Genomic DNA, 26,231 nt, shown 5'->3' with positions numbered 1-26,231 from the left:
ACAAAGCACTGGTTGGACAGAGAGGGTGCTGGAGGTCTTGGCTTTACCACTCAGCTGAGATCTTAACCCTATATGAATGTCAGTGGGGGAGTCTTATTGAGGATCTGGAGAAAGAGGGAGAAACCAGCCCCCAGACTTGAGTGTGATCTCTGTGTGCTGTTAAGGGAAATTGTACTTTACTGTGTGTGTACTTGTCATCTACTATTGTGCATGTCCCTCACTGTTGTTGGTGGTAAGGATTGAGGCTCCTTGATTATGGGGCCAGTGCATGGGCCTCACACTCCAAACCACCATAGGCAACCCCCCCCCTTATCATATCATTAGCTATAGCTAGGTCCCTCTCCAAGACCTTGGACACTCTCACACAAAATGTCAACAAGAACTCGAGTTGCTAAGCATAAGGACCCAACAGTGTAACTCTGGGAGACATAAACTTTCTATTGATAAACTGGGAAAAACATACACCTCCTCAAACAGCCAGACTTGGAACTTCCTGGACTTTAACAAGAACGTCCTGGAATAACTAGTAAAAACTCCCACAAAGGGAAATAACATCCTTGACTTGATCCTTACAAATAGGGGGAGTCCCCTCTTATGTATCATCCTGTCTAGTAAGGTCAGACCACAAAGTGGTATCTTTTGAAATTGTATTGGAACAGGGACTCCCTTCAAACACTGGAGTGTTCAAAAATTATACTAAAGAAAACTATCTGCTATTGAATGGGACACCAAACAAATTGAAGCCCCAAACTAAGATAATTCAGCTGCCTATGCTTAATCCTTCTACCAGGAATTCTGCCTCTACTTCAGCCACTGCATGGAGCAGTTTGTTCCCACTCGAAAGATGCAAAACAAAATCTTCAAAAGTATAGCCGTCTTGGTAGACCTCAGCCACAAAACAAACTGTACAACAAGACGACAAGAGGGGAAAAATCATGACTGCACACAGTAAACAACAAAAATACAATCCTAAATTTTAACCATTATATAAGGAATCTAGTCAAAACCATTAAATCCAAATTTGGGTTGAATATGACGTCTCGTACTAAAGACGGCCATAAGGCATTCTTAGCTATGTTAGGAAGCTTAAAGGAAATGGGCAGCAATATGCCAAACTGGGTGCAAACCTACTGGTGGATAAATTCAGTGCAAACTTCAGTCCACCCCCCCCCCCCCAAGCTGGCACTATGACGGTAACAAATTTCCATACCATCACCAGAGAACAGGTCCGAAAGGTGCACAACATCTATGGGCCCTGATAATATGCCAGGGTACCTCCTAAATGACTTGAAACAGGACTTGTCTGACTCCCTGATGAAGCTGTTTAATCTCAGCCTTGAAACTGTGTTTGTGCCCATGGACTAGTAAATGGTAGCTGTCATTCCACTGCAGAAGGGTGGCCCCTCTAATGACCCAGGAAACAATAGATCCATTAGTCTGACCAGTCTAATCTCTGAAACCATTGGAAAAATATCATGGTTGTTGTATGCAAAGGCTTAATTAAAGCTAAGAACGTTGGACCCCAGTCAGTTTGGGTTGGTCAGGGGGAGGTCGTGCATGCTGAACCTGGTGAATTTCTTTGAGAAGGCCACAAAGGCTATGGATGAAGGCATATCAGTTTATGTGGCCAATTTGGACTTGGCCAAGGCATTCTTCACTATTCCTCACTCGGGTATATTCAAAAAATTACAAAAAATATGTAAACCTGTACTCCACCCACTGGATAGTCAACTGGCTTTCACGGTGGATGCAAGAGATAAGATTAGATGGCTCCACCAACACTAAACGTTCAGTCCCAAGTGTAGTTCCCAAAGGACTGATGCTGTGATCACTTCTGTTTGGCATTTACATCTCAGATGTCCAGGCAAATACAAACAGACTGTGGTTGAACAAGTTTGTGGACAACTGCAAGGTCAGGGCAGTCATAGAATCCCCTGAAGACACAGCATCCTCAAAGAGGGTCTTACATAAGTAATTAGTGTAAGAACCATGGACTCAAAACTAAATGCAAGAAAAGTGCATAATCTTCTCATTTGATAAATCATCCACCCCCGTAAACTACACCATTGATAAAGTACCTCCTAAGGTAGAGACAGTAGTTGAGGGATCTGGAGTCTAGTGTGGATAGTGATTTTTGCCTTTGACCATCAAGGGTCTGCCACAGTTAGGAAGTAATTTTATATAGCACAATATGAAAGTAAAAGTATTGCATTCAGGACCAGGGAGGCTATTGTTCCTCTTTACTCCATATTCTATACTCTACCAAAAGTAGAAGAACTTTAAATAAACAAAGCAGTTAACATTGCATTTAAAATATGTGTTTCTGCCAGTGGATTTGTGTGTGCAAATGTGCAAATTTGTAAGATTTATGAAGATAGTATAGTTATTTGTGTGTCTGTTTAACCAATAAACATGAAATCTTACTGTATCTAGGTAATTCCAGATAACTTGCATCTGAGTATTACATTGCTAACACTGTCTGTTAAGAAATTATTAAATAAAAAAATAGTTTTTTTGTAGCTTAGCCAGTTAGTCCATGGATCATTTTTAGCCATGATCCATTTTATTCACTTGTCTAGTATTAGAAAAAAATGTTTTGTGGTACCTGCATTTTTGCAGTGGTCAAGCATCCTGCACTCCAAAACTCTCAAATTTAATTTCATTTCAGAATCGCATCCCCTTGAAAAAAGAGCAGAATACATTTTATATATTTCTATGTTTCCTTGAGTTGCAGCAATTTCAGTAAGTTAATAACTACAGGAGCACAGTAGGCCACGTGATAAGGGTCATGGAGGCTTATTCATCTGCAAAAAACTTTTTTTTGAGATTCTTTAAGGGTAACCATTGGAGTGGTTGTGTTCTTTCTTTGTCCTATAGTATGTTTAACATTCTCAACAAAAAAAAAATTGCACATTGCTTAAATAAGTTTCAAGGGACTTTGATCAGGTAGTTAAGTTTTGAATGCTTGTGATTTTTGGAGTCCTAGGGATGTCCCTCAGGATGCAAGAGATAAGATTAGATGGCTCCACCAACACTAAAAGTTCAGTCCCAAGTGTAGTTCCTCAAGGACTGATGCTGTGATCACTTCTGTTTGGCATTTACATCTCAGATGTCCAGGCAAATACAAACAGACTGTGGTTGAACAAGTTTGTGGACAACTGCAAGGTCAGGGCAGTCATAGAATCCCCTGAAGACACAACATCCTCAGAGAGGATGTTTCCTCCCAAAACTTATTTTAGAGGCTTCTCTAAAACAGTCCTTTATTCCACAGTTTAGGGTGCAGTAGCAAAACCAGGAAGGAAAGGGCTCTTCACACCCTGGACATGTATCACCAGCTCAGGTGTTACCTGGAGCAGGTGCATGAGTTTTGGGAGATGGGTCACTGTACAACCACTTTTGCTGTTGATGAGCTAACTGTTTATAAGAGGATTTGGTACTCTACCAGAATAGCTGCTTCCATGTTTTGCAGCAAGACTGTCTCATTTACAAACATTTGCCTGCTGTTCCTCACTGTACTCATTCATCAGATATTAACACAACTGCATCTTGGGGAGCTGAGCCACTTTGGGAAGTTAAGCCCCCAAGACTCATCCATCTGAGTCCTGTGCTTGTGCTGATACCTTTCTATCCTAGTGATTAGGTTCAGCAGAATCAAAGAGCCTTCAGACATGGTTCTCAACATTAAATTTAAAAACATCATACTTGTCGCCTCACAGTAAGACGTTGTCCTGTTCGATTCTCAGCTAAAGCGTCTTCTGTGTGGAGACATGCGTGAATGTGCGTACCTTCGTTGAAGGTTGTGCGTCAGGCCTGGCAAGTCGGTACGTAATAATCTACTGCCAATAATTAGCGGACCAGAGTTCCGCTGTGGCGACCCTTAACAGAGAAAAAGCCGAAAGATGCAACATACTTGTCTGTGATATAAAGAGAGCCCTTCATGACAGGTTGAGTATCCTTCCTGTATCCCCCTGAAGATGAGTAGGCATACATTAGCTGCTGATGTTGTAGATCCATCTGTTAGGCAAGTTATTTTTTTTTTATTTCATTAGTTTTGAAATCTGATGTCAAAACAACATCTGTTTTGCAGGAAGGTGTTTACTGGTGGTATAAGGGCAAGCAGGCAGACTCTGAGGGTGCACTCTGAACTCACTTATGTATCCGGTGACGTTCTTCATGTTTCACTGTTGCAGTCATCACATTTGGGTTATCTGCTTCCAGTAGCCCTCAGTCGGCCTGATTGTCAAAGTCTTGGGTCCTGCGTCGGTTGTTGTCTCATCTTCCGTGACATTGGGTAGTCAGGGGTATAAAGCATGTAGCAGACGCCATGCCAGAAGCAGTTCAAAAGTGCCAGTCGGCCGACTCCTGAAATTTTTGTTTTCGAGTTTCAGAACTGAAGTCTTCAACACTAAAGCTAAGTACCCCGTTGGGGAAACTTTTTCTTGCTCTAAACCGATATCAGTAAGTCAATAATTGTATTTCTTGTGGAAAGCAAATACCTCATAAAGATTTTCATTCGTACTGTATTCCTTGCCTAGGCCCTGACCACGACATACCTCGCTGTTGGTTTTGTGCCGTATTTAAGCAACGAACTAGTCATTGTCGGTATATTTATGCTTCTAAATATTTTGGTACTCTGTTCAATTATCCAGATAGTCTTCGGTTAGCCATCTGACTACCGACATTGCGAAAAAACGCAAAGAGGAAGACAGAGACAAGCCGCCAAGGTCCAAAGCTGCTGACGCCGCTTCTCCAAAGCCGGTCACCAGTTCGCCGGTACTCAGTAAGGTGCTTTCGTAGCCCCTGATACCCACTACTTCAGATTCGCAGGCCTCTACTGAGACCCATTCGGAGTCTGGTATGCCGCGAGATGCTTCAACTGTGGAACCTGTGGATGTCTGTACCGTGGATGGGTCCGGAGCCACTGTGCAGGCACCGGCTTCCCAGGGTGTATTCAGGTCTACTGATTTGCATATTAAACAGACGCCATCATCTTCTTCAAGGCCTAAATCTCAAACCATGCCTAGAAAACCAATGCCCAGACCGCATGGTCAGGCCTCTGTGCCTAAAAAACAATTGATAAGAATGGCTGAAGACCTTATTACTTTAATCCGGGGAAGCCAACCTTCCCCCTCTAAGAGACGAGGACTGAATTTGCTTATGATACTTCTGACCAGGATTCTGAAATTTCTGTTTCCTCTGATGACCAGGATTTACGCTTATCTACCTATGAGGATTCTGATGCAGAGGACTCTATTCCCTATGCCCCCACCCTCCCACCTGGAGGATTTCTCTTTTGGTGAAACCTTGCATACTGTTAGGGAGCATTTTCGTTGGGAAAGCCAGGATTACTCTGATTCTAAAAAGAGGCTTAGGGATCTCTTACTCCTGCCCCAGCCACAGGCCTTTAGCTATCCCTCCTGTACTAGACATTGTTGATGATGCCTTTTCGGACTCTAGCTTGGCCCCTGACTTTACCTCCTGCTCCCAGAAAACCTGATGGGGATTACAGGGTTCCTGACTCTCAAGTTCCTTTTTAAAAATCCTACTGCGGATCCTGATACCATTTCACAGGGACCCAAGGGCATTAAGGTTACTACTGCCAAAAATCCGACCCCTCTGATAGAGACTCCAGGGCGCTGGATAGATGGGGTAAGAAGGTATACACTTCTGCAACCTTGGCCATTAGGGCCTTAAATTGCCAGTTTCATATGTTAAAGTACCAGCAGCATATTATTGGATTGCTTAAACAGAAAATGATGTTGATTCCTGACTGTGCTGAAAATTCAATGTGGTTTTGATTCACTAGAGGCATCTTGCAGGGCTGCTGTCACTGGGTCTGTACTTAGAAGGCATGCTTGGCTTAAGGAGCAATCATTGCCAGATCATGTTAAAGCTAAATTGCTGGATGCTCCCTTAAATCAGGACTGCCTGTTTGGCAACAAAGCAGAAGAAGTTCTTGAAAAGATGGAGGAAAAAGCTAAAGCTATGCAAACTGTTGAAGATTTCTTACAAGTACAGCCTCCAAGATTTAGTAGGCATTGGCCCTCTAAGAATTGGTCCTTTCCTGCCTCTTCCAGACCTTCTCAGTCCAAACCCAGAACCGGCAGATCACCCAGGCTTCAGTCCCAGGTTACGCACAGGACTAAGCAGTGGGGGGCTCCCACTTCCAAATCAGGGAGTAGTAAGACTCCACCCTATGGTAAACTGTCTCAGTGACTTAACTTTAAAACTTCCAAGCACTTCTTAACTGCCTGCTCCTTTAGGGGGAAAGATTGCACTGCAGGCAAAAAAATGGGAACTCATTACCCAGGACAAATGGGTTTTAAATATAATTTCCCAAGGATACAGATTTCACTTCCAAACGTTACCAACCCCAAACGGTTGGCCAGATCTCCCCCCAAGTCAGTGGGCAGAGGCTCAAAAGCAAGTACTCTCTTAATCATAAAGGCTATTCAAACTGTACCAGAAGAGGAAAAGGGACCAAGGTGTCTACTCAAGACTTTTCCTGGTTCCCTGAAAAGACAACTCATGGTGTCCTATCCTGGACCTTTCTGTCTTAAACACCCTTTTGGTGATTCCAAAATCCAAGATGCTGACTCTTCACCAGTTGCTTCCTATGCCAGGCAAAAATGCCTGGTTGGCAACCCTGGATTTAAAGGAAGCCTAACTGCACATCCCAATCAGGGAATCTTGCAGAAGATACCTACGCTTCAAAGCAGGCTACATGCACTATCAGTTCTCTGCACTGCCCTTTGGCTTATCTACTGCGCCCAGGGTATTCACAAAGTGCCTAGCTCTAGTCATTGCATTTTGCAGACAAAGAAATATTCAAATATACCCATACCTGGACGATTGTCTAATTTAGGCAGAAAGCCAGGACATACTTTTGAATCATCTGGCATTTGTGCAAAAGGTGCTAACTTGTCTGGGGTACACCATAAACGAAAATAAATTATATCTGGTACCCTGTCAAAAAATTATATTCCTGGGAGCAAGTTTGAACACAACTTCCCAGATGCCTTTCCTCACGCCAGGGAAACAAATTCATTTGACAACTTACTTCAGACTAGTGGCCACAAAAACCCTGCTATCTGCATGGCAAATACTGCAAGCCTTTGGGTTCATGGCCTCCTGCATTCTAGTAATTCCATATGCAAGACTGCATATGAGGAAACTACAATGGTATCTAAAAAGCCTATGGTGTCAACTTTCTCAGGATCTAGAAGCACTGATCCCTATCATATCTTGCCTAAGGTTAGAATTCCTTTGGTGGGCAGAGGCCTGCCACCAAAACAAGGGACTGCCATTCACTCTACCCCCTGCCGCCCAAACCCTAACAACAGACGCATCAGACTTTGCATGGGGGGCTCACCTGGCAGGGAAGTGCATTCAGGGCAAATGGAACCCAAGTCAAATGCGCCTGCATATCAATCAAAAAGAAATGTTAGCTGTACAGAATGCTCTGACAGCCTTCAAGGACCACAGTCTTCCAGGACAATTAATGGTAAAGACGGACAACACCATTGTTATGTGGTACATAAACAAGCAGGGGGATACCCATTCTTACCCCCTCTGCAGACTAGCCATGGCTCTGTTGAACACAGCCTTGAGCTACCAAGTGCATCTACAGGCTCAATTCCTGCCAGGAAAACTAAATAAACAGGCAGACAAACTAAGCAGAAATCTCATGGACCCACATGAGTGGAAACTGGAACCAAAGACTTTCAGTATGTTGATAAACAAATGGGGGAGCCCAGATATAGACCTGTTTGCCTCCCCTCAGACCTACCCAGTGGGCAAATTCTGCACAATGACTCCCCACATACAAGCTTGGAAAGTGCATGCTCTATCCTTCAGCTGGAAAAATCTGTCAGTTTATGCTTTTCCTCCTCTGCCTCACCTCTCCAAAGTACTACTAAAGATCAAACAGGACAAACCAAGGATGATACTGATTGCACCAGACTGGCCACGCCAACACTGGTACCTCCTCTTATGCAGTGTGTCACGGCTAGCCCCATTGCACCTGTCTCAGACCCCTACCCTGCTGTCACAGCAGGAGAGCCATATTTTGCACCCCCAGCTTCAAACCCTGAACCTGGCAGCCTAGCTAATTACCTAATCTCTCCGTTACCATCCCTCAGTAAACAAGTGTTGGATGTCATTTTGGAGGCAAGGAGGCCTAGTACTTGAAAATCTTATGCTGAAAAATGGAAAAGATTCTGTGCCTGGAACCAAACTCAAAGGATGGCCATAGCAGCGCCCAATTTACCTCAGATTCTTCAATACTTAACTGAGATGCTTCACAAGGGCCTTTCCTTTTCCTCCTCCAAAATTCACGCCTCAGCCATTTCAGCTCATTTCAACACAGAACCACCCCTCTTTTCTCATCCACTACTCAAGCAGTTCCTCTGAGGGGCCAAAACCTTAAGACCACCCAGGAGAGCCCCAACTCCAGCCTGGGACCTTAACTCTGTATTGGAAAAACTCACTCTTCCTCCTTTTGAACCAGCTGCAAGTACGGAGTTAAAATTCCTTTCTTGGAAAACAGCTTTCCTTTTGGCTATCACTTCAGCAAGAAGGGTATCTGAATTACAGGCCCTTATGGCAGTGGAGCCTTTAATCATCTTTCATGCGGACAGGATGTCCCTCAGGACCAATCCCTCCTTCATGCCCAAGGTGGTATCCAGTGTGGCTCTTAATCAATCCATTCATTTGCCAACCTTTTCTAATCCACAGAACAAAGGGGAACGGATACTGCAGTCCTTGGATGTGCACAGACAACTTAGATTTTACTTGGACAGGACTAAACCTCAAAGGAAATCTGAACAACTGCTGGTGGCATTTGCTGCAGGGGCAGAGGGGAAGGCTATTTCAAAGCAAACCATTTCTAAGTGGATAGGCCATTGCATTCATTTCTGCTATAAGCACCATGGAAAACCTATCTCACAGGAGATTAGACCCCATTTAACCAGGGCTGCATCTACCTCTACAGCCTTTCTCAGAGGTGTCCCTACCAGAGACATCCTAAAAGCTGCTACCTGGAGTTCTGTACATACTTTCACCAAGCATTACCACATGCCTATTTTTTCTAAATCCAGAGCTGGTTTTGCCACTGCAGTCTTGCAGGGCCTTATAGCTGGTCCTAATGCTATCTAAATTCCTCCTCCCATCTTTAGCTTTGGGAATCTACCCAATGTGATAACTGCAACAGTGAAACACAAAGAACATAGTACAGTTGTGTCCACTTACCATAAATGTAGATGTTCGAGTGTATTCACTGTTGCAGTCCTGGTTACCCTCCCTCCAGCCCTCTGCCTTCTTTTAGCTATACCTCTACCCTCCTTTACTATGCTTAAAAGCTTTTTGGTGTATTTGCTTTTTTGTTGGCGGTATAACCTTGTGTGTGTGTGTGTGTGTGTGTGTGTGTGTGTGTGTATATATATATATATATATATATATATATATATATATATATATATATATATATATATATATATTTGCTTCCCATTAAGGGGGCACCTAACATCTGGGGCAAGAAAAACCTGACGTAATGGCGTCGGCTGCATGCTTTATACCACTGACTACCTGACGTCATGGAAGATGAGATAGCAACCGGCGCAGGACCCAAGACTTTGATAATCAGGCCGACTGAGGGCTACTGCAAGCAGATAACCCAAATGTGATGACTGCAACAGTGAATATAATCGAACATCTACATTTATGGTAAGTGTACACAACTGTACTTTTTGCAGCATGGAGTGCTTTGTACTAGTTGCACAGATGTCCCTGAATGTGAGATATTCCTTACACACAGCAATTTTGCTTGGTAGAGAAGGACGCATGAACTAGCATCCTGTCATGCATAATCTGATATGTTAAGAATGTATCTGTTGTGTTATTACATAACTTTATTTTTCTTATGTTTCAAACTATGTAGGCCTTTTTCATAATATAAATCTTCCTCAATTTTTTACTGCATAGAACTTACTGCATTGAGTTGCTATGAACTTTATTTTCCTCAGGTGGACTCTCACTACTGTCCAAGCTGCCTAGAAAATATGCCATCTGCAGAAGCGAAGCTGAAAAAGAACAGGTATGTCTTTTTGGTGTTTTCTGTCTGCTTTCTTGGCTTCTAGGTTTGTGTGTGCATTTCATAAAATAATTTGCAGGTTAATTTTTGAGATTATAATTGATAACAGAATGCTTCATTATATTAAATTATTAGTGAAATTGATCTTGGTATTAGTAGCAGTTTAGAAAACAGCAGTACATGGTCATGCGACAGCATTGGGAACATATATCTAGCTGTAACAGTAAGGGACTAGACCTTAAAATGCTTAGCTGAAGTGCAGTAGCAAGACACCCATCTGTGATGCTGGCAGCTGTAGTGCGCAAATGAGCATAGGTTGTTGAATGCGTATGCAGGGGTGGGAGAGGCTTGGAGACTGTTGCACAGCTGTATCTTCTGGGGGAATAGGAGAAACCAGTGCCGCAGGACAACACATGACAGGAGTCCGAGACTTAGCAGTTGAGTACTTTTACTAGATGGGGGTGTGGTAGTATTTCTACTGCACAAACACGGAGTCTCTTCTGGCATTAAGTTCATGTGTCATTACCAGACATGCAGTCCAGGAGACCATTAATGAGCCTAGCCCAAATTCCCAGTTGTCTGAAAGCATTGTCTGGTTGAAGGCTGAGAGAATAAAACCCTGTACCTCAAGAATTTAGCTTGTTAACTGCTCATACCGTTAATTGTTTGCACCAACTACCAGACTGCCCACTATTCTCCTGTGATTATGTGGAGATTGATCATCATGCACAGTGACCCTGACTGCCCTTCTCCTCTACCTTTTGTTTCAGGTTTCTGGAAATGTATAGAAACTGTACAATGAAGAATTTTGGCTTCAAGTAGGGGTTATGGATTATAAATAGAACTCTGTGCTGTTTGTTATTTGTGCGTCTGATGTTATTGCTTGTGTTTTGATTTGTACTAGATGTGCTAACTGCTTTGACTGTCCCTGCTGCATGCATACCCTCTCTACACGAGCAACAAGCATTCCTGCTCCACTTCCAGATGACCCTGCTAAAACCACCATGAAGAAAGCATACTACCTGGCGTGTGGCTTTTGTCGCTGGTCTTCAAGAGATGTGGGCATGGCTGACAAGTCTGTTGGTAAGCAGTTTGCTTTGTACCATTTTTGTATCTGTAGGAAGATAAAAACATTTTTAAGGAAACTTGGATTTATTCATTCATACATTCAAGTTTGTTTAGTGGGCTAGCGCACTGATCACAGCAGACCACTTGCAGGCACAATCCTGGAGAAGAAATTCACAAAAAAATTTCAGAGTAATACTCCATCACAAAAAAAACAGATCAAACCACTCCAAAATGAAAAAATAACACGGAGCAAAGCGGAATGCTGCAGTGCCTTTTAATGTAAACTGCTTCTGGTACCTCGGCCACAATGCCTTCAAGGAAGGTTTTACAATCAAAGCTGCAGCCTTTTTATACAAATGAGTGAAATAATTAAGCAATTAATCAATTAGTTAACATCAGTATACATCGCAAAGAACCCCAGATGCCCAGACTCCAATACAAATTCACAATAGCGCTTAAACAGTGCTCAAAACACTTGTATTTCATCTATAAATAACAAAACCCCAATATGCCCTGAATACAATAAATTACATACCAAAGTTAACATCTAAATTCAAACCCCAATGATGAATAGTCCTAAAATTAACAATAAATCTGGCTTCCAAATGTAGTAATTTTCGTGTAAAATCATTTATATCAGATTCTACACATAAAGGCTTGGCTAAAACACTAAAGAAAAAACTTCCAATGTTGCCATCATGCATGGAAAAAAAATGATGGGCCACTGGGCTTTCCAGCCTAGCATTCCTTAAGTCACCTAAGTTCTCCAAAATTCTTAATTTGACTTTCCTTTTAGTCTGCTCTATGTACCATTTCATAGGAGAACACCCACAGCCCAAAATATACACCACTCCATAGGAATCACACTCAAAATGTCTCCTAGCCAAACATTTCTTTCCATTAATGAGTGTGCCACTTAGGTTTCTTATTTTTCTGCACACTTTACATTTACCACAGGGAAACAAACCCACCTCCCCTCTTTCCCTCCTCCTGAACCTTCATACTCAACAATTCCTTAAGATTGAAAAACCTCCCATAGGTGAAAATAACCCTCTCGTGGATTAATTTACCCACCATACCATCCTTACTGATCACCGGCCATAGCTTGTTGACACAAGCCCTCTAAGAATATCTGAAAAAGGGGAGAATTTATTCACAAAAAATATAGCATCATTCTCATCCAAGAGATGTCCCTTATTACTCATCCAAGAGATGTCCCTTATTACTACCAAACTTCAATCTGTCCATATTCCTCATGCTACCCTGAACATCATAAGTGTTCAAAACATTTGTCCCCTGTGACCTTAATTATTGCCCACTGGATGGATATGCACGGAAAACCCCTTCAAAAGCAATCTGTCCTTTACTTTTCCAAATTCCAATCCTAACTGCTCCTTTTCAGAAGTATTAGTAAAGATACATCTAACTCCCCATATGGAAGTGAATCTATTAAATGAGGTGGATGTGAACTGCTTGCCTCCAAAAAATTGTTGGCAGCAGTTTTCTTATAAAATGGTTTATACTGTGGCTTACCATTACAATCCACATATAATTCCACATCAAGAAATTGCATGGTCCTACTATGAGTCCTATAGGTGAATTCTAGGCCACAAGAGTTTTTACTCAAAACCTCAGTAAAACAATCACAATCTTTAGGGTCACCCCTACACACAAAAAATTAAATCATCTATATATTGTGTGTACATCACCACTTTGCTAGCATAGAACTCTGTGGGATAAACAAACAAATTCTCAAAATATAAACAAAATTGCATATGATGGAGCAAATGAGGCACCCATTGCGGTGCCCTCAATCTGCAAAAAATATTTATCAAAAACAAAATAATTCTGTGTAAGTGTAAATTCTAATAACTGACCAATATAAAATGTATGGGGACCTTTCCCTAACATTCTCACTATGGCTTCCAACCCCTGTTTGATGTTAATATTGGTATATAGGGACTTAATATCCACACAAGCCCAGTAACAATTACCCTGCCACTCAGTATTTCCTACGCATTCCAACAGCTCTGTGATATTTTTAGTATGAAATTGTACCCTGGGGAGATGCATCTTTAGTTGGGATTCCAAAAAACTGCCAAAGTTTTGTAAATAGGCCCCACCCCTGAAACAGTTGGTCTTCCTGGGGGTTTAGACAAACATTTATGTATTTTAGGGATAACAAAAAATCTGGCATTCCTTGGACTTTTGATATAAAGTTTTTTTTTTTCACACCCAAAGAGGAAAAAAAACAACCTTTCTCCCCTTTCAAGCAACTCCAATAATAAGGAATTAAATTAATACAGGGGACGAGTGTAATCTTCAATAGACCTTATTGTCAAACAGCAAGTCATTAGCCGTATTATTGTAATCTTTTCTAAACATGATCACCCAATTACCCCCCTTGTCAGCCTCTGTAAAAACATTTTGATCACTTAAGCACCACAGTTGCTTCAAGGCAAGCCATTCCTTTTTATTTAAATTAAATGTTTTAGTTTTCTTTAAAAAATCAGAAAATTCTGCCTCCACGTGCTTGCAAAGAACCATTTTAAAAGTGTTGCTAGCCACAGATGTTTTCGGTGGTGAAAACACACTAACATAAGGAACTTTTGGGACATTCAACTTTCCATAAATATTCAAAATTTGAATTACTAACAAAAGACTCGTCACAAGATGTAGTGGGTTCTTCATAGCATTCCAAAATTTCTACTAAAGGATTATAATAGGCATGTCCAACAAAGAATCATCCCCTTCCCCTGCATTGGTGAAATCACATGATTGTTTGTCATAAAAAAATACCATAAGATGTAATTTTCTGCAGAACCTTTTAACTTCCATAACAGATCTGCCAAAGTTGGCAAATGCTTGGGGACAAATTTAGTACCTCTTAAAAGCACATTTCTAGTTTCATAGGACAAATCTAAATCAGTTAAATTAACAATGTTTAAATTTCAGAGTAATACTTCATCACACTTACTCGCCTCTGAATACTTCTGATTGCTGGGAGCTGGTAAGGGAGAATTGTGCTGTGCAATATAACAACAAATGAAACTTGAGTATTTAACCCCCCCCCCCCCGCCCCCAACGTGTGCGTGTGTGAGCACATACACACTAACATACACACACTACATTGAGGTATATATTATGTAACAAGTGTACACACCCCTGTTAAAATACCAGGTTTTTGAGATATAAAAAAATGAGACCACAGTAAATCGTTTCAAAACTTTTCCCATCTTTAATGTGACCTATAACCTGTATAATTTAGTTGAAAAACAAACAAATCTGTTAGGGGAAAAAAGTATAAAAAATAAAAAATGTAAAGTAAGCTGGTTGCATAAGTGTGCACACCCTTAAACTAATACTTTGTTGAAGCACCTTTAGATTTAATTACAGCATTCAGCCTTCTTGGGTAGGAGTCTATCAGCATGGCACATCTTGACTTGGCAATATTTGCCCACTCTTCCTTGCAAAAGCGCTCCATGTCTGTCAGACTGCGAGGTCATCTTTTGCGCACAGCCCTCTTCAGGTCACTCCACAGATGTTCTATTGGATTTAGGTCTGGGCTGTGGCTTGGCCATTCCTAAACTTTAATTTTCTTCTGGTGAAGCCATTCTTTTGTTGATTTGGATGTATGCTTGAGGTCATTGTCATGTTGAAAGGTGAAATTCCCCTTCATCTTCAGCTTTCTAACAGATGCCTGAAGGTTTTTGGCCAGAAGTGACTAGTATTTGGAACTGTTCATAATTCCCTCCACCTTAACTAAAGCCCCAGTTCCAGCTGAAGAAAAACAACCCAAAGTATGATACTGCTACCACCATGCTTCACCATGGGCATAGTGTTCTTTTGGTGATGGGAAATGTTGTTTTTGCGCCAAGCATATCTTTTGGAATTGTTGCCAAAAAAGTTCAACCTTGGTCTCATCGGACCATAACACATTTTCCCGCATGCTTTTGGGAGACTTGATGTATTGTTTTGCAAATTTTAGCTGGGCCTGGATGTTTTTCTGTGTAAGAAAGGATTCAGTCTTGCAACCCTACCCCATAGTCCAGACATATGGAGAATATGGGAGACTGTTGTCCCATGTAATACAGAATTAATACTTGCCAGAAATTCCTGCAGCTCCTTCAGTGTTGCTGTAGGTCTCTTGGCATCCTCCCTGACCAGTTTTCATCTCGTCTTTTCATCGATTTTGGAGGGACCTCCAGTCAACGTCACTGTTGTCCTATATTTTCTCCCCTTTTTGATTGACTGTCTTCCACTGTGTTCCATGGGATATCCAGTGCTGTGGAAATTTTTTTGTACCTTTCTCCTTACTGATACCTTTCAAAAAAATGTTTTTTTTAATTTCTCCAAGCCTTTTGGGTTTCTAATACCATGATGGGAATGGACCCCATTCCTAAGTCAAAGTACGATTAAAGTTCATGAAATTAGTATTGTTTCAATCTTTGTCAGTTTGTAGTCCTCTTTGCAACACCCACAGTGTGCCCAGTAATGACTCCTTCTGCAGTTCGTATGGAGTTACATGTATTGCTAACATATCTAATTAAATACGGTTGTAAATTCTTTTTTATAAGACCCGTTGCTCCTGCTACTATTGGAACTGTCTGGGTATCTTTCTTCCGCATTGCTGTCATTCTCCCTGCAGATCCTGATATTTTATGACTTTGTCTTTGTATGCAAGACACTGTAGTCACTGTGTGTAGCAATTTCAGTGATCAATGCTACTCTTGTCTTTTTTTTCTTGGACCACTATATCTGGTTTTCCAGCATCTATCTTTTGAACTGTTGGTAATGGATGATCCCATGTGATGTAGACCTCATCATTTTCTATGATGCTTTGTGGCTCATGTTTCCAGTGTTTTTCAGCCACTTCAGTACCATAATATTTGCTCAATCCCCAGTGCAACAGTCTCGCCACATTATTATGCCTTTCAGTACACAGTCCTTTTGCAGTTAGTATGTTGCAGCGAGCAATGACATGTGCAACGGTTTCCAATTCGGTTTTACAAAACCTACAATGTTTTGTAGTCCTATCTCGCCGTAATTCTTGCTGGTTGGGTTCGGAGTCGATCCTCTGCTCGGACTCAGCCGAATACTAAAGCTCGAGAGCCTTCAGTGGCTTGAGGCTATTCCCTATCCCATGATGCCCCAGGCTACATCCCCAGATCTTGTATGCCGATCATGTTTTGAGACGTTTCTTCAGTTGGCCCGTTGGCTCTTAAGTATAACTTTTTTACTTATTTGGTATTTTTCCTAGCTAGTTGTACTATTTTTTCTTTTTTATATCCCCCTGTTAGCTGTTCGTGCTGTCTGCGTTAGACCCCTTTTAAGTCTTTCCGCCCCTTTTTAGACAGTGCCGTTTTAGTTAGAGGCCTCTCTCGGCCTATTAAGTTTCAGGGCCGTTTTCTCTCCAAAGTAAGAACCCGTTTAAGTTAGAGGGTTCTGTCCCTTTCCCCTTTCGGTAGGATCCGTTTCAGTTAGAGGATTCTATTTATATTTAAAAAAAATGTAAAAGTTTAAAAGTTTAGACTAGTTTAGTAGTTTGTTATTGTTTTGTCTAGAAAAACGTCTAAGGAGAGTTTGAATGATTCCTCTAAAGAACCCAAGGAGCATAAGCCTTCTGGGTTGACGAAATGTGTAAAGTGTGTTGGAAAGATGTCGTTGACAGATGCGCACACTAGTTGCGTTAACTGTCTCTGTGTCATACATCTGCAAGATCCTTGCGCTATTTTTCATGGTTTTAGTAGTAGAGTTCTTCAGGAGTGTCAAACTAAGTTAATGGCCAAAGGTCTTCTTCCCTTTCAGCAAACTTTGAATGAGGGGTCTAAGTCATCAAGAAAAAGCTTCTGCTTCAGATTCAGAGCCATGCAAAAAGATTTCAGAACCTAGGGCTGTTGGCTCCAAGTCTGCATTACCAACCTCTTCGGCACCATTAGTGTCAAAGGAGCTGACTGAGGTTTCTACTCCTCGGATCCCTGCTTTGGATCCAACAGTGGTGTCCAGTCTTGAGATCTTCCATATTGGAGTCTAGGAGATCTCCCTCTTTGTCCACCCGCTCCTCCAGGAGTCTTTCAGATGATGATGTAGAGCGGGTGGTGAAGAGATTGCTACGCACACCGGCCTGGCTAAATTGCTTTCACCTCCGAGCCCAAAGACATTGGTGCCGCCTGTCTCCGCTCCACTTTCTTTGATTCCTCCTGTGATTACCCTAGAGTCTTCCAAGCCAGAGGGTATGGATCCGATTGTAGTGGAACCGTCGGCCCAGAGACCCTTGCCGGCGTCTTCGGTTCCGACTTCAGCTCTAGTGTCTTCAGCTCCATCCAGTGCTGAGACATCTGGGAGCCAATGCTCTCCGATCGGCTCTGGGGCCGAGTCTTGGCACGGTATGGCTTCCAATCTGACTCTCTCTCTCTCTCTCTTTTGGTGCTTCAGCTCAGTTGAGCTTGGCGCCTACCTCTGCCTCAGCACCACCTCCTACTCCTCCTCGGAACTGATGATCTGCATGCTCGGTGTGGAGGTCTTCTTTGGAGCAGGGTGGGGGTGCTTTTGAGGTAGCAGAGAGGATGCTTTCCCCTCAGACGGCATCATTCTCGGATCCACTCCCTATTCCCCACCAGGTGCCCATGTCTATCTCTTCTCCACACCCTCCTAAGCGTAGAGATCCGGAGCCCCAAGTGACCACGGGTGGTGCCCCCTCTTCTGGGACGTCTCCTGAGTATCCCTCGGAGGATGTTCCCAGGAAGAGGCTTTGCAAGAGGAAGCACATTGACTCCCCAAGTCAGTTACTTCAGATACTGGCTTGGATGAATCCGAAGAGTCCCCAAGATCCCCCTCTGAGGATGTCTCCTTTGCTGACATCCTGGATATCCTGAAACAGAGGGGTGATTGGCAGCCCATCAACCCTTCGGAGGATGATTCAGTGTACTTGGAGGCTTTCAGATCTCGCCCTTCCACCTCCTGGGTGACTCCTTCTTATGACACGTTGTTAGAGGTAATTTCCAGAAAAGCATGGACTTCACCGGACACTGTGGAGCCTGTTCCGAAGAGGCCAAACAAATTTATTATGGCTCCTAAAGAAAAAAGAATTTTTAACAAAAGAAGTTCCCGTGGATGCCATGGTGGTGGCGGCCACGAAGAAGGAATTGTCAGAAACCTCTTCATCTATCCATCCTCCTAATAAAGACTCTAGGACTATGGATAGATATGGCAAGCACATGTTCTCTTCAGCGACCTTCACCTTGCGGTTGCTGAACTGTTTATCCCATTTCACTAGACTTCAAAGGGATCTCATCAAGGAACTAGGAGATACCCTTCAAGGAGTAGTAGCTGCGGGGTCCACAGACAAGGTATCCTCACAGCTAGCCGCCCTTACCTCTATCGCTAACTCCTCCATGAGGCTAATCTCCCATGCAGCTGACGGAGCGAGTAGAGTGGCTGCTTCAGGAATCTCTCTCAGGAGACATTACAGGATGCGCCTTTATAACTTTGCTGACCCTTTCAAGTCTTCATTTACCAACGCCCCTTTTGATGGTTCAGCCTTGTTTGGACCCATGGTAAAAGAGACACAGACCAGGTGCAAGAAGGATGGGAAAACTTTATCTGCCGTGAGAGTCCGTTTTTCTGCCCCTTCCAGGCCTTATCCCAAAGGTCAGAAGGGCAGGAAAATGTGGTTCCGCAAATCCCAAAAAGGTTTCTTGGACGCACGTGACTATTCTTCCCCCAGAGGCAGAGGGGAAAGTTATAATGGAAGATGCTGCCCTCGCGGTAGAGGGGGTCCACAGAATCAGGGAGATAGGGAGACCTTCTCTGATAGGCCCTACCAGCGCTCCAGAAAGGAGGCCCAGCTGTCCTTCTCTGGAGGCAGTCAGGGGTCGCTTGTCATTGTACCCAAACACCTGGCAACAAATTTCCCAAGGCAAATGGGTACAAGAGATAATATCCAGAAGTTACCTCATTCCCTTTTCTTCCACCCCTCCAAAACAAAAGTCCTTACCAGACGTTTCACCCACGCAAAAAAACTTGGCATCGTTGCTAGACAAAAGAGTCATCCAAGAAGTTCCCGCAGACCAGATAGGATCCAGAACTTACTCAAGGTTCTTTTTAGTGCCAAAAAAGACAGGGGACTGGAGATCCATCCTAGATCTCAGCAGATTAAACAAATCTGTAAAGAAAACAAAGTTCCGGATGGTAATCCTGCAGTCGATATTCCCTTTCATAGGGAAAGACAACTGGATGTGCTCTATCGACCTCAAGGACATGTACTACCATATAAAAATGAACAGGCGGTCCAGAAGGTATCTGTGCTTCCGGCTGGGAGCCAGTCACTACCAATTTCGAGCCCTGCCCTTTGGCCTCACTACATCCCCCAGAGTGTTCACCAAATGTATGGCAGTGGTCACGGGTCACCTGAGATGTCAGGGATTCTGAGTGGTTCCATATCTGGACGACTGGCTCTTCACCGCCTCCACCAGGCATCTACTATCTCAGGCCAGAGACTAAACCTTTCTTCTTTGCAACAAGCTGGGTATCACTATAAATCAAGTAAAATCTGCCTTGTTACCATTGCAACATATTGTCTTCTTAGGAGCAGTGTTAAACACAAGAGACATGACGGCAAAACTCACCCCAGATCGAATCAACTCCCTGCATCAACAGGTAAAAAATTTGATCTCAGCAAAGAGAGTCCAGGCCAGACAAGTGTTACAGACCCTGGGAACCATGGCTGCTGCCATTCTGCTGGTGCCCTTAGCCTGATTTCACATAAGACTCCTACAATGGCTGTTATTCGCACAGTGGTCAATGCAAAATCTCCCTCTTTCACATCCAGTATACATCACAGAGTCTTGCAAGAGAGATTTAACTTGGTGGCTTCAGACAGACCAGCTGTATCTAGGTCATCCCTTTGTGTTTCCTCAACCAAAGGCAGTGTTAACCACGGACGCTTCCCAGATCGGGTGGGGCGGGTCATTATCTGGGAAGGGCAGTTCAAGGTTTATAGCAGGACCACGAGAACCATCTGCATATAAACATCCTAGAGATGAATGGTGTTTTATGCATTGCAGGCACTTTAGGACTCTCTCCCTCTAGGAACAATTGCAGTTCAGACAGACAACATGTCGGTAGTGTGGCATAGGAACAATTGCAGTTCAGACAGACAACATGTCGGTAGTGTGGCATATAAACAAACAAGGTGGAATCAAATCTTTACCCTCTATGTCGAGAGACATTAAGAGTTTGGCAATGGGTGATTGCTTCTCAATGCTTTCTAATTGCAACGCACATCCCAGGAAAATCCAATGGGATAGCGGACAGACTCAGCAGGACTCTTCTGTTACCTCACGAGTGGTTCGTGAACAGAGAGATTGCAGAGATGATTTTCCGCAGATGGGGCCAGCCTTGCTGCGACCTTTTCGCCACTCCCAAGAATACCAAATGCAGCAAGTTCTTTGCCCTAATTCATCCAAAGGGGAAGGCACCCAGGGATGCACTGATTCACGATTGGCCCTCGGGATTACTCTACGCCTTTCCTCCCTTTCCACTCCTTCCAAAGGTGTTACAGAAAGCCAAATGGTTGAGAAGCAAAATGATCCTCATCGCTCCATACTGGCCTCATCAGGTTTGGTTTCCCTATCTACAAACCCACCTCTTGGAGGAACCTTGGATTCTGGATCCAATTCCGGACCTTCTGACCCACTCTTCGGGAGAGTTCCATTCATCCATCCACATCCTCAAGTTGACAGCTTGGCTGCTCCAATTCCACGACTAGCCAGGTTTATTCTTTCACGCCAGCAGTAAGTCATATCCTAGCTTCTTCCCATAAACCTTCCACTAGGAAATTATACTCTAACAAATGGAAGAGATTTTCATGTTGGGCAGCTAAACGAAATATCGAACCTCTTACCTCCCCTCTTCTAGCAATTTTAGAGTTTCTCTCATATCTGTTTGAAGAAGGCACTGCGGCAGCTACTATTAGCTGCTATCTCCAGTTTTCATACAGGTGAAATGGGTGTTCCCATTATGTCACACAGATTATGTAAGGCCTTTCTCAAAGGTACCTTTTATTTAGGTCCCCTATTAAGGAACCAATGACACCCTGGGATCTAAATTTGCTTCTAAATTCTGTGACTACCTCTCCCTATGAACCTGCTTCTACTTGTGATCTGAAATATTTATCATGGAAAACCCTCTTCCTTGTTGCCATTACATCGGCCAGAAGAGTTTCAGAGCTGCAGACTCTTTCAGTACATCCGCCTTATATTGTTTTTCATAAGGATAGGGTATCTCTGAGAACGAATCCCCCCTTCCTCCCAAAGGTTTGTTCGGAAAACAACATAAACCAATCCATGGAATTCCCAGACTTTTTCCCCAATTACACCAACTTGCATAAAAGACATTAGAAAGTCAGATCAACTTTTTGTCTCCTTCTCTGTTAAGAAGGCAAGATTACCAGTGTCAAAGGTGACCTTGTCTAAATGGCTTACGGATTGCATCATCCTTACTTACCAAAAGAATGACATACAATTACCAGTGAAGATAAAAGGTCACTCACTAGGTCAGTCTCAACTTAATTTGCTTTTCAAACAAAGTTTCGTCTAGATTCGATTTGTGCAACTGCTACATGGGTGAAACCTCACACCTTTATCACTCATTACAATGTGGTCTTGGCCTCCCGGAACAAGGCTTCCTTTGGATCCACGGTACTGAAAAGTATTTTTTTCCTGAGCTACCCTAGGGTTTAGGTGCTAGGTATGCTGACCCAGCCAGCAAGAATTACGGCGAGATAGGACTACATAACATCTAGAAGTTATGTACTTACCATAACGTTCCATATTTGTAGTCCATCTCGCCTATATTCTTGCGTCCCACCCTCCTTCCCCCTCCCGTTCCTGGAGGAACTGGTGGACAAAATTATCTGCCTGCAGAGATATGATGACTTTCAGCCTCCTCTTTGACTGAATTGTAGTGATTTGTAAATATGTATATATATTTTTATGTATATGTGTTTATATGGGTTCCATACTAATCCCCGACGCACTTTTTCCCGAATCACTCATGGTTGAGCATACTTGCGTGAAAATGCTGTTCACAGAAGCAACATTTTCGCACACGTATGCCTGTTGCAGAGACCGCACTACAGTGCAGATAAGGGAAGATTCCCTTTTCCCCACTGTAGTGCGGTCTTGGAGTGAGAATATTAAAGTATGGGGGTGTGGGGGGCACAGTCCCCCACATGGGAGGTGCAGGGGGGGGGGTGTAGCCACCCTGCATAAATGCTTTTTTCTTTTCTTTGTGACACATTTTAATGAAAGTGCTTTTTTGGTAAAAGCACTTTCGTTGAAATGTGTTCGGTGATGTTGGGTTCGACTATTGCAGCTTCGTGCAATAGTCCTAGACCCGTTTATATACATATAGAAGATAAGATGTTTCTTGCTTGCTTGCAAACAAGATCTGGGGATGTAGCCTGGGGCATCATGGGATAGGGATTAGCCTCAAGCCACTGAAAGCTCTCGAGCTTTAGTATTTGGCTGAGTCGGAGCCGAGGATCAGCTCCGAACCCAACCAGCAAGAATATAGGTGAGATGGACTACAAACATGGAATGTTATGGTAAGTACATAACTTCGTTTGTGTTTTTCTCCCACATGTTCAATGGACTTTATAAACCAAAGTGTATGCAGCCCACTATCTTGGGCCACCAATATTAACCTTTCATCTCTTGGTTTGAATTCGCCTCTCCTTAACCATTCCTGTGTTTGTTCCTGATCAACATGAGGTTTTTCCAGAAGTTTTTTTTACTCGCAACTATATTTATGCTTTTTCCACATTTCTTTCCTTCTCATCTGGTCCTTTACCTTATATTCTTTCTTTTGTTTTTTTTTTTGGCACATTCAGTTGCTGCCTGATTTTTATCTATTTCTGGTTTGATTTCCATTCCTGTTTGTGACGCCGATAAGCTTCTGCTAGATTAAGCAGAGAAGTCATCTTAGATTTATTCTCCTCATGTTTCAAAACTTTCACTTTTGGGTCATGTGAGGTCAACAGGTATGTGTGGAGTCCCACTATTGCAGATCTGTGCATATAATCAATTTTAAGAAGGCCCATCCCTCCTTCAGAACGGGGAATATATAATCTTGGAATGCACTGATTTTTATAAATCATTTAGTGAGCATGAAGCATCCTTCTTGTTTTCCTGCCTAATCTATCCAACACGTTTTGGGGCCAGTCAATCACTCCAAAACTGTAAGTTAGGACAGGAAGAGCAAATTGGTTTATAGCTTGGGTTTTGTTCCTAAATGTCAGTGCTGTTTTCGGGATTAATTTAAGTCTTCTGAAGTATTTCTTACTCAGTTTTATTCGCATCTCTCCATGTTTTATTGTTGATCCTTCATCATTTCCAAAATATTTATACACTCCTTCTTGCTGAAGTTCTTTTATTTCACATTCTTGTCCCAAACCGGTGTATTCCTGGCGTTGCAGTTTTCCTGCTTTAAAGGTTGCTTTTGCACATTTATCAAGACCAAATGATATTCTTATGTCATCTGAAAAAGTTTTGACAACTTACAGTTGTGCTTTCAGTTCCTCATCTGATGAGCTATACAGTTTTAAATCATTGACAAAGAGAAGGTGAGAAGTCTTTACACTTTGTTGTTTTCTTGGAGTCAGATTATAGCCATGGCCTAAGATGTTTGGTAAAACAGTTTAATGGATTAAGGGCAAGGCAGAATAGTAAGAGAGAGTCACCCTGGAATATCCCTCTTTGAATTTTTATCCCTGGGATAATAATTTGTCCTTTATCATGGCTTAATTGCAAAGTAGTCTGCCACTGTTTCATGGTCACTGTGATGTAGTTGATCAGTGTAGGGTGTATCTTATACATTTTTAAGAACTCTTTTATCCATGAATGTGAGATACTATGAAATGCTTTTTTGTAGTCATTCCATGCCATACTTAGATTCTTCCCCTTTTTACAGTTCTTCACTATGACTTTATGTAACAATAAATGGTCTTTTGTTCCATATGACTTTCTTTTATTACCCCTTTGTTCTACTGCCATAATTGAGTTTTCTTCTAAATGACTATAAACTCTGTTGGCATCAGTTCCCGTGTATAGTTTATACGTCATCGGAAGGCAAGTTGTTGGCCTATAATTTTTAGGGTAGCTTGCAGGTTCACTCTTAGAAGTATTGTTTTTCCTATTGTTAACCAGGTTGGTGTCTGTTCTGGATGCGCATGTAAATAGTTCTTACTCATGGCTAAATCTTCTTGCAAAGATGTTAATAGTTTTAACCAGAAGTTAGGTACGGCATCTGGGCCTGGGGTTTTCCATTTAGAGGCTTTTCTTAACTTTGTTTCAATATCTCCAGCTGTTACTTCATCACATTTCATATCCTGTACCTTTAAACTTCTTATTCTTTCTTTTACTACTTCTGTCCATTTAGCATCTTTATGTTCTACAGGATCTTCATGGGTACTTCTCCAAAATGTATCTAGTTCTTCTTTCTTTCGTCAGTCTTTCAATTCCTTTTACCTTATTTCCCAGTTCTCTAGAATACCTTTTTGGTCATCAATAAATTGCTTATTTTGCACTTTACCTGTATATTTATCTTCGTATCTTCTAAGTTTTTCCACCTGTGCTGAAATTTTTAGTTTATTTGCGATAGTACATGATAGATCCTGGTCTGTTCTAGTATTGTGCATTGCTTTTATCACATCTATCTTTCTTAGTATTTTTGTTGATCTATTCCCTCTTCTATAGTCTTATAACTGTGACACTTCTTTTCTTAATTGCTTTATAATTTTCTCTATTCGATATTTCCATGATGGTGTTCAATTTCCCCCCTTCCCTCACTACCCTGTGTTCTTTTGGTAGAACTTTATCAGTTATTAATTTAGCTGCACAGTAATGTATCCTGTTATATTGCATGGATCTCTATGAGCAGTCCTAATTACTATGTTCATTTGTTTTGTCAGACTTCTGACTTTTTGGGTTTTATTAACCTTCTGCAGTCGATTTTTTTCATTAATCTTGATATATCTGTCTATTAAATCAAGCAATTCTTCTCTCAGCTCATTTTCTTCAACACTGAGGGTACATCCCTTGTTTTCGAATTCCTGTGGGCATTCTATAGAAGGTTCTACTATAGCATCATCATGTGACACATTCTCATCAATTTCATCCTGTGCTGTCCGTTGCTTTATCATATGGGAACTCACTGGCCTACCACTCCTCAACATTGACTGCATCAGAGTTTCTACAGTTTCCTGTTCCTTGCCTTGCTGTCTAGCTTCAGTGAACGTTTATACTGGTTTCCTGTGGAAGGCTCTATAATATCTTGATATGGCACCTGACTGATTCCTTCCTGTTCTACTGGTTTCCCCTTAATTTGAATATCCATTTCTCTATCCTGTTGTGGTGCTTTCTGCATTAGATTTTCTACACTGAATTCTTCACTTCGCAGATGGCCCATAACCTCAGTTTCTTTTCTTTGAATTCTTGCTTACTAATCACCTTTTCTACTTTTCCTCTGTCTTCTTATTTTTTGTATTGTAAAGTTTTCCATCTCCGGATTTCTTTGCCTGTATTTCTCTTCATATATATTTGGTGCTGCTCTTTTTTATTGGTTAGTTTTGCTTTCTCCTTTTGTATAAATATTGCACCATATTAAATTTATTTTTCTTTCCCATGTCCATATTTCTTTTTCAGATGTTTCCTGATCTTCCTGTTTCGCCCTGCTTTTGGAACTCACTCCATCTTGCTGTGATGTAACCTGTGTTAGACCCTCTACATCAAATCTGTCACTTCGCAGGCACTCCATAACTACTTCTATTTTTTTTTTAACTTCTGCTTTAAATCTTCTTTTCTATGTTCCATCTTTGTGATAATATTTTTTTTATTGTAAAATCTTCCATATCTGGAAGCCCTTGCCTGTATTTCTCTTCAAATATCTTTGGGGTTGCCTTCTTTACATTGATGAATCTGGCTTTCTCCTTTGAATAAATATTGCACCATATTAAATCTTTCTTTCCCATGTCCATATTTCTTTTTTATACTTTTCAAATATCTCTTGGTTT

General features: G+C 42.0%; 1 protein-coding gene across 2 annotated transcripts in view; it reads left to right on the top strand.

The window, feature by feature from the left end:
- DCTN4 (dynactin subunit 4) overlaps positions 1-26,231 on the top strand; it is a 778,985-nt gene that overhangs the window by 123,417 nt on the left and 629,337 nt on the right. For both annotated transcript variants that reach the window (XM_044069397.1, XM_044069396.1), the window contains exons 2-3: positions 10,023-10,093; positions 10,995-11,173. In XM_044069397.1, coding sequence (XP_043925332.1) covers positions 10,023-10,093; positions 10,995-11,173 — 250 coding nt within the window. The remainder of the gene's footprint in view (positions 1-10,022; positions 10,094-10,994; positions 11,174-26,231) is intronic.

This window comes from Protopterus annectens, chromosome 4.part0 (genome assembly GCF_019279795.1).
Source record: "Protopterus annectens isolate FY-2018-M chromosome 4.part0, PAN1.0, whole genome shotgun sequence".
NCBI lineage: Eukaryota > Metazoa > Chordata > Ceratodontiformes > Protopteridae > Protopterus > Protopterus annectens.
The sequence above is the reverse complement of the archived record's forward strand: the minus strand, read 5'-3'. Positions and strand labels throughout refer to the sequence as shown.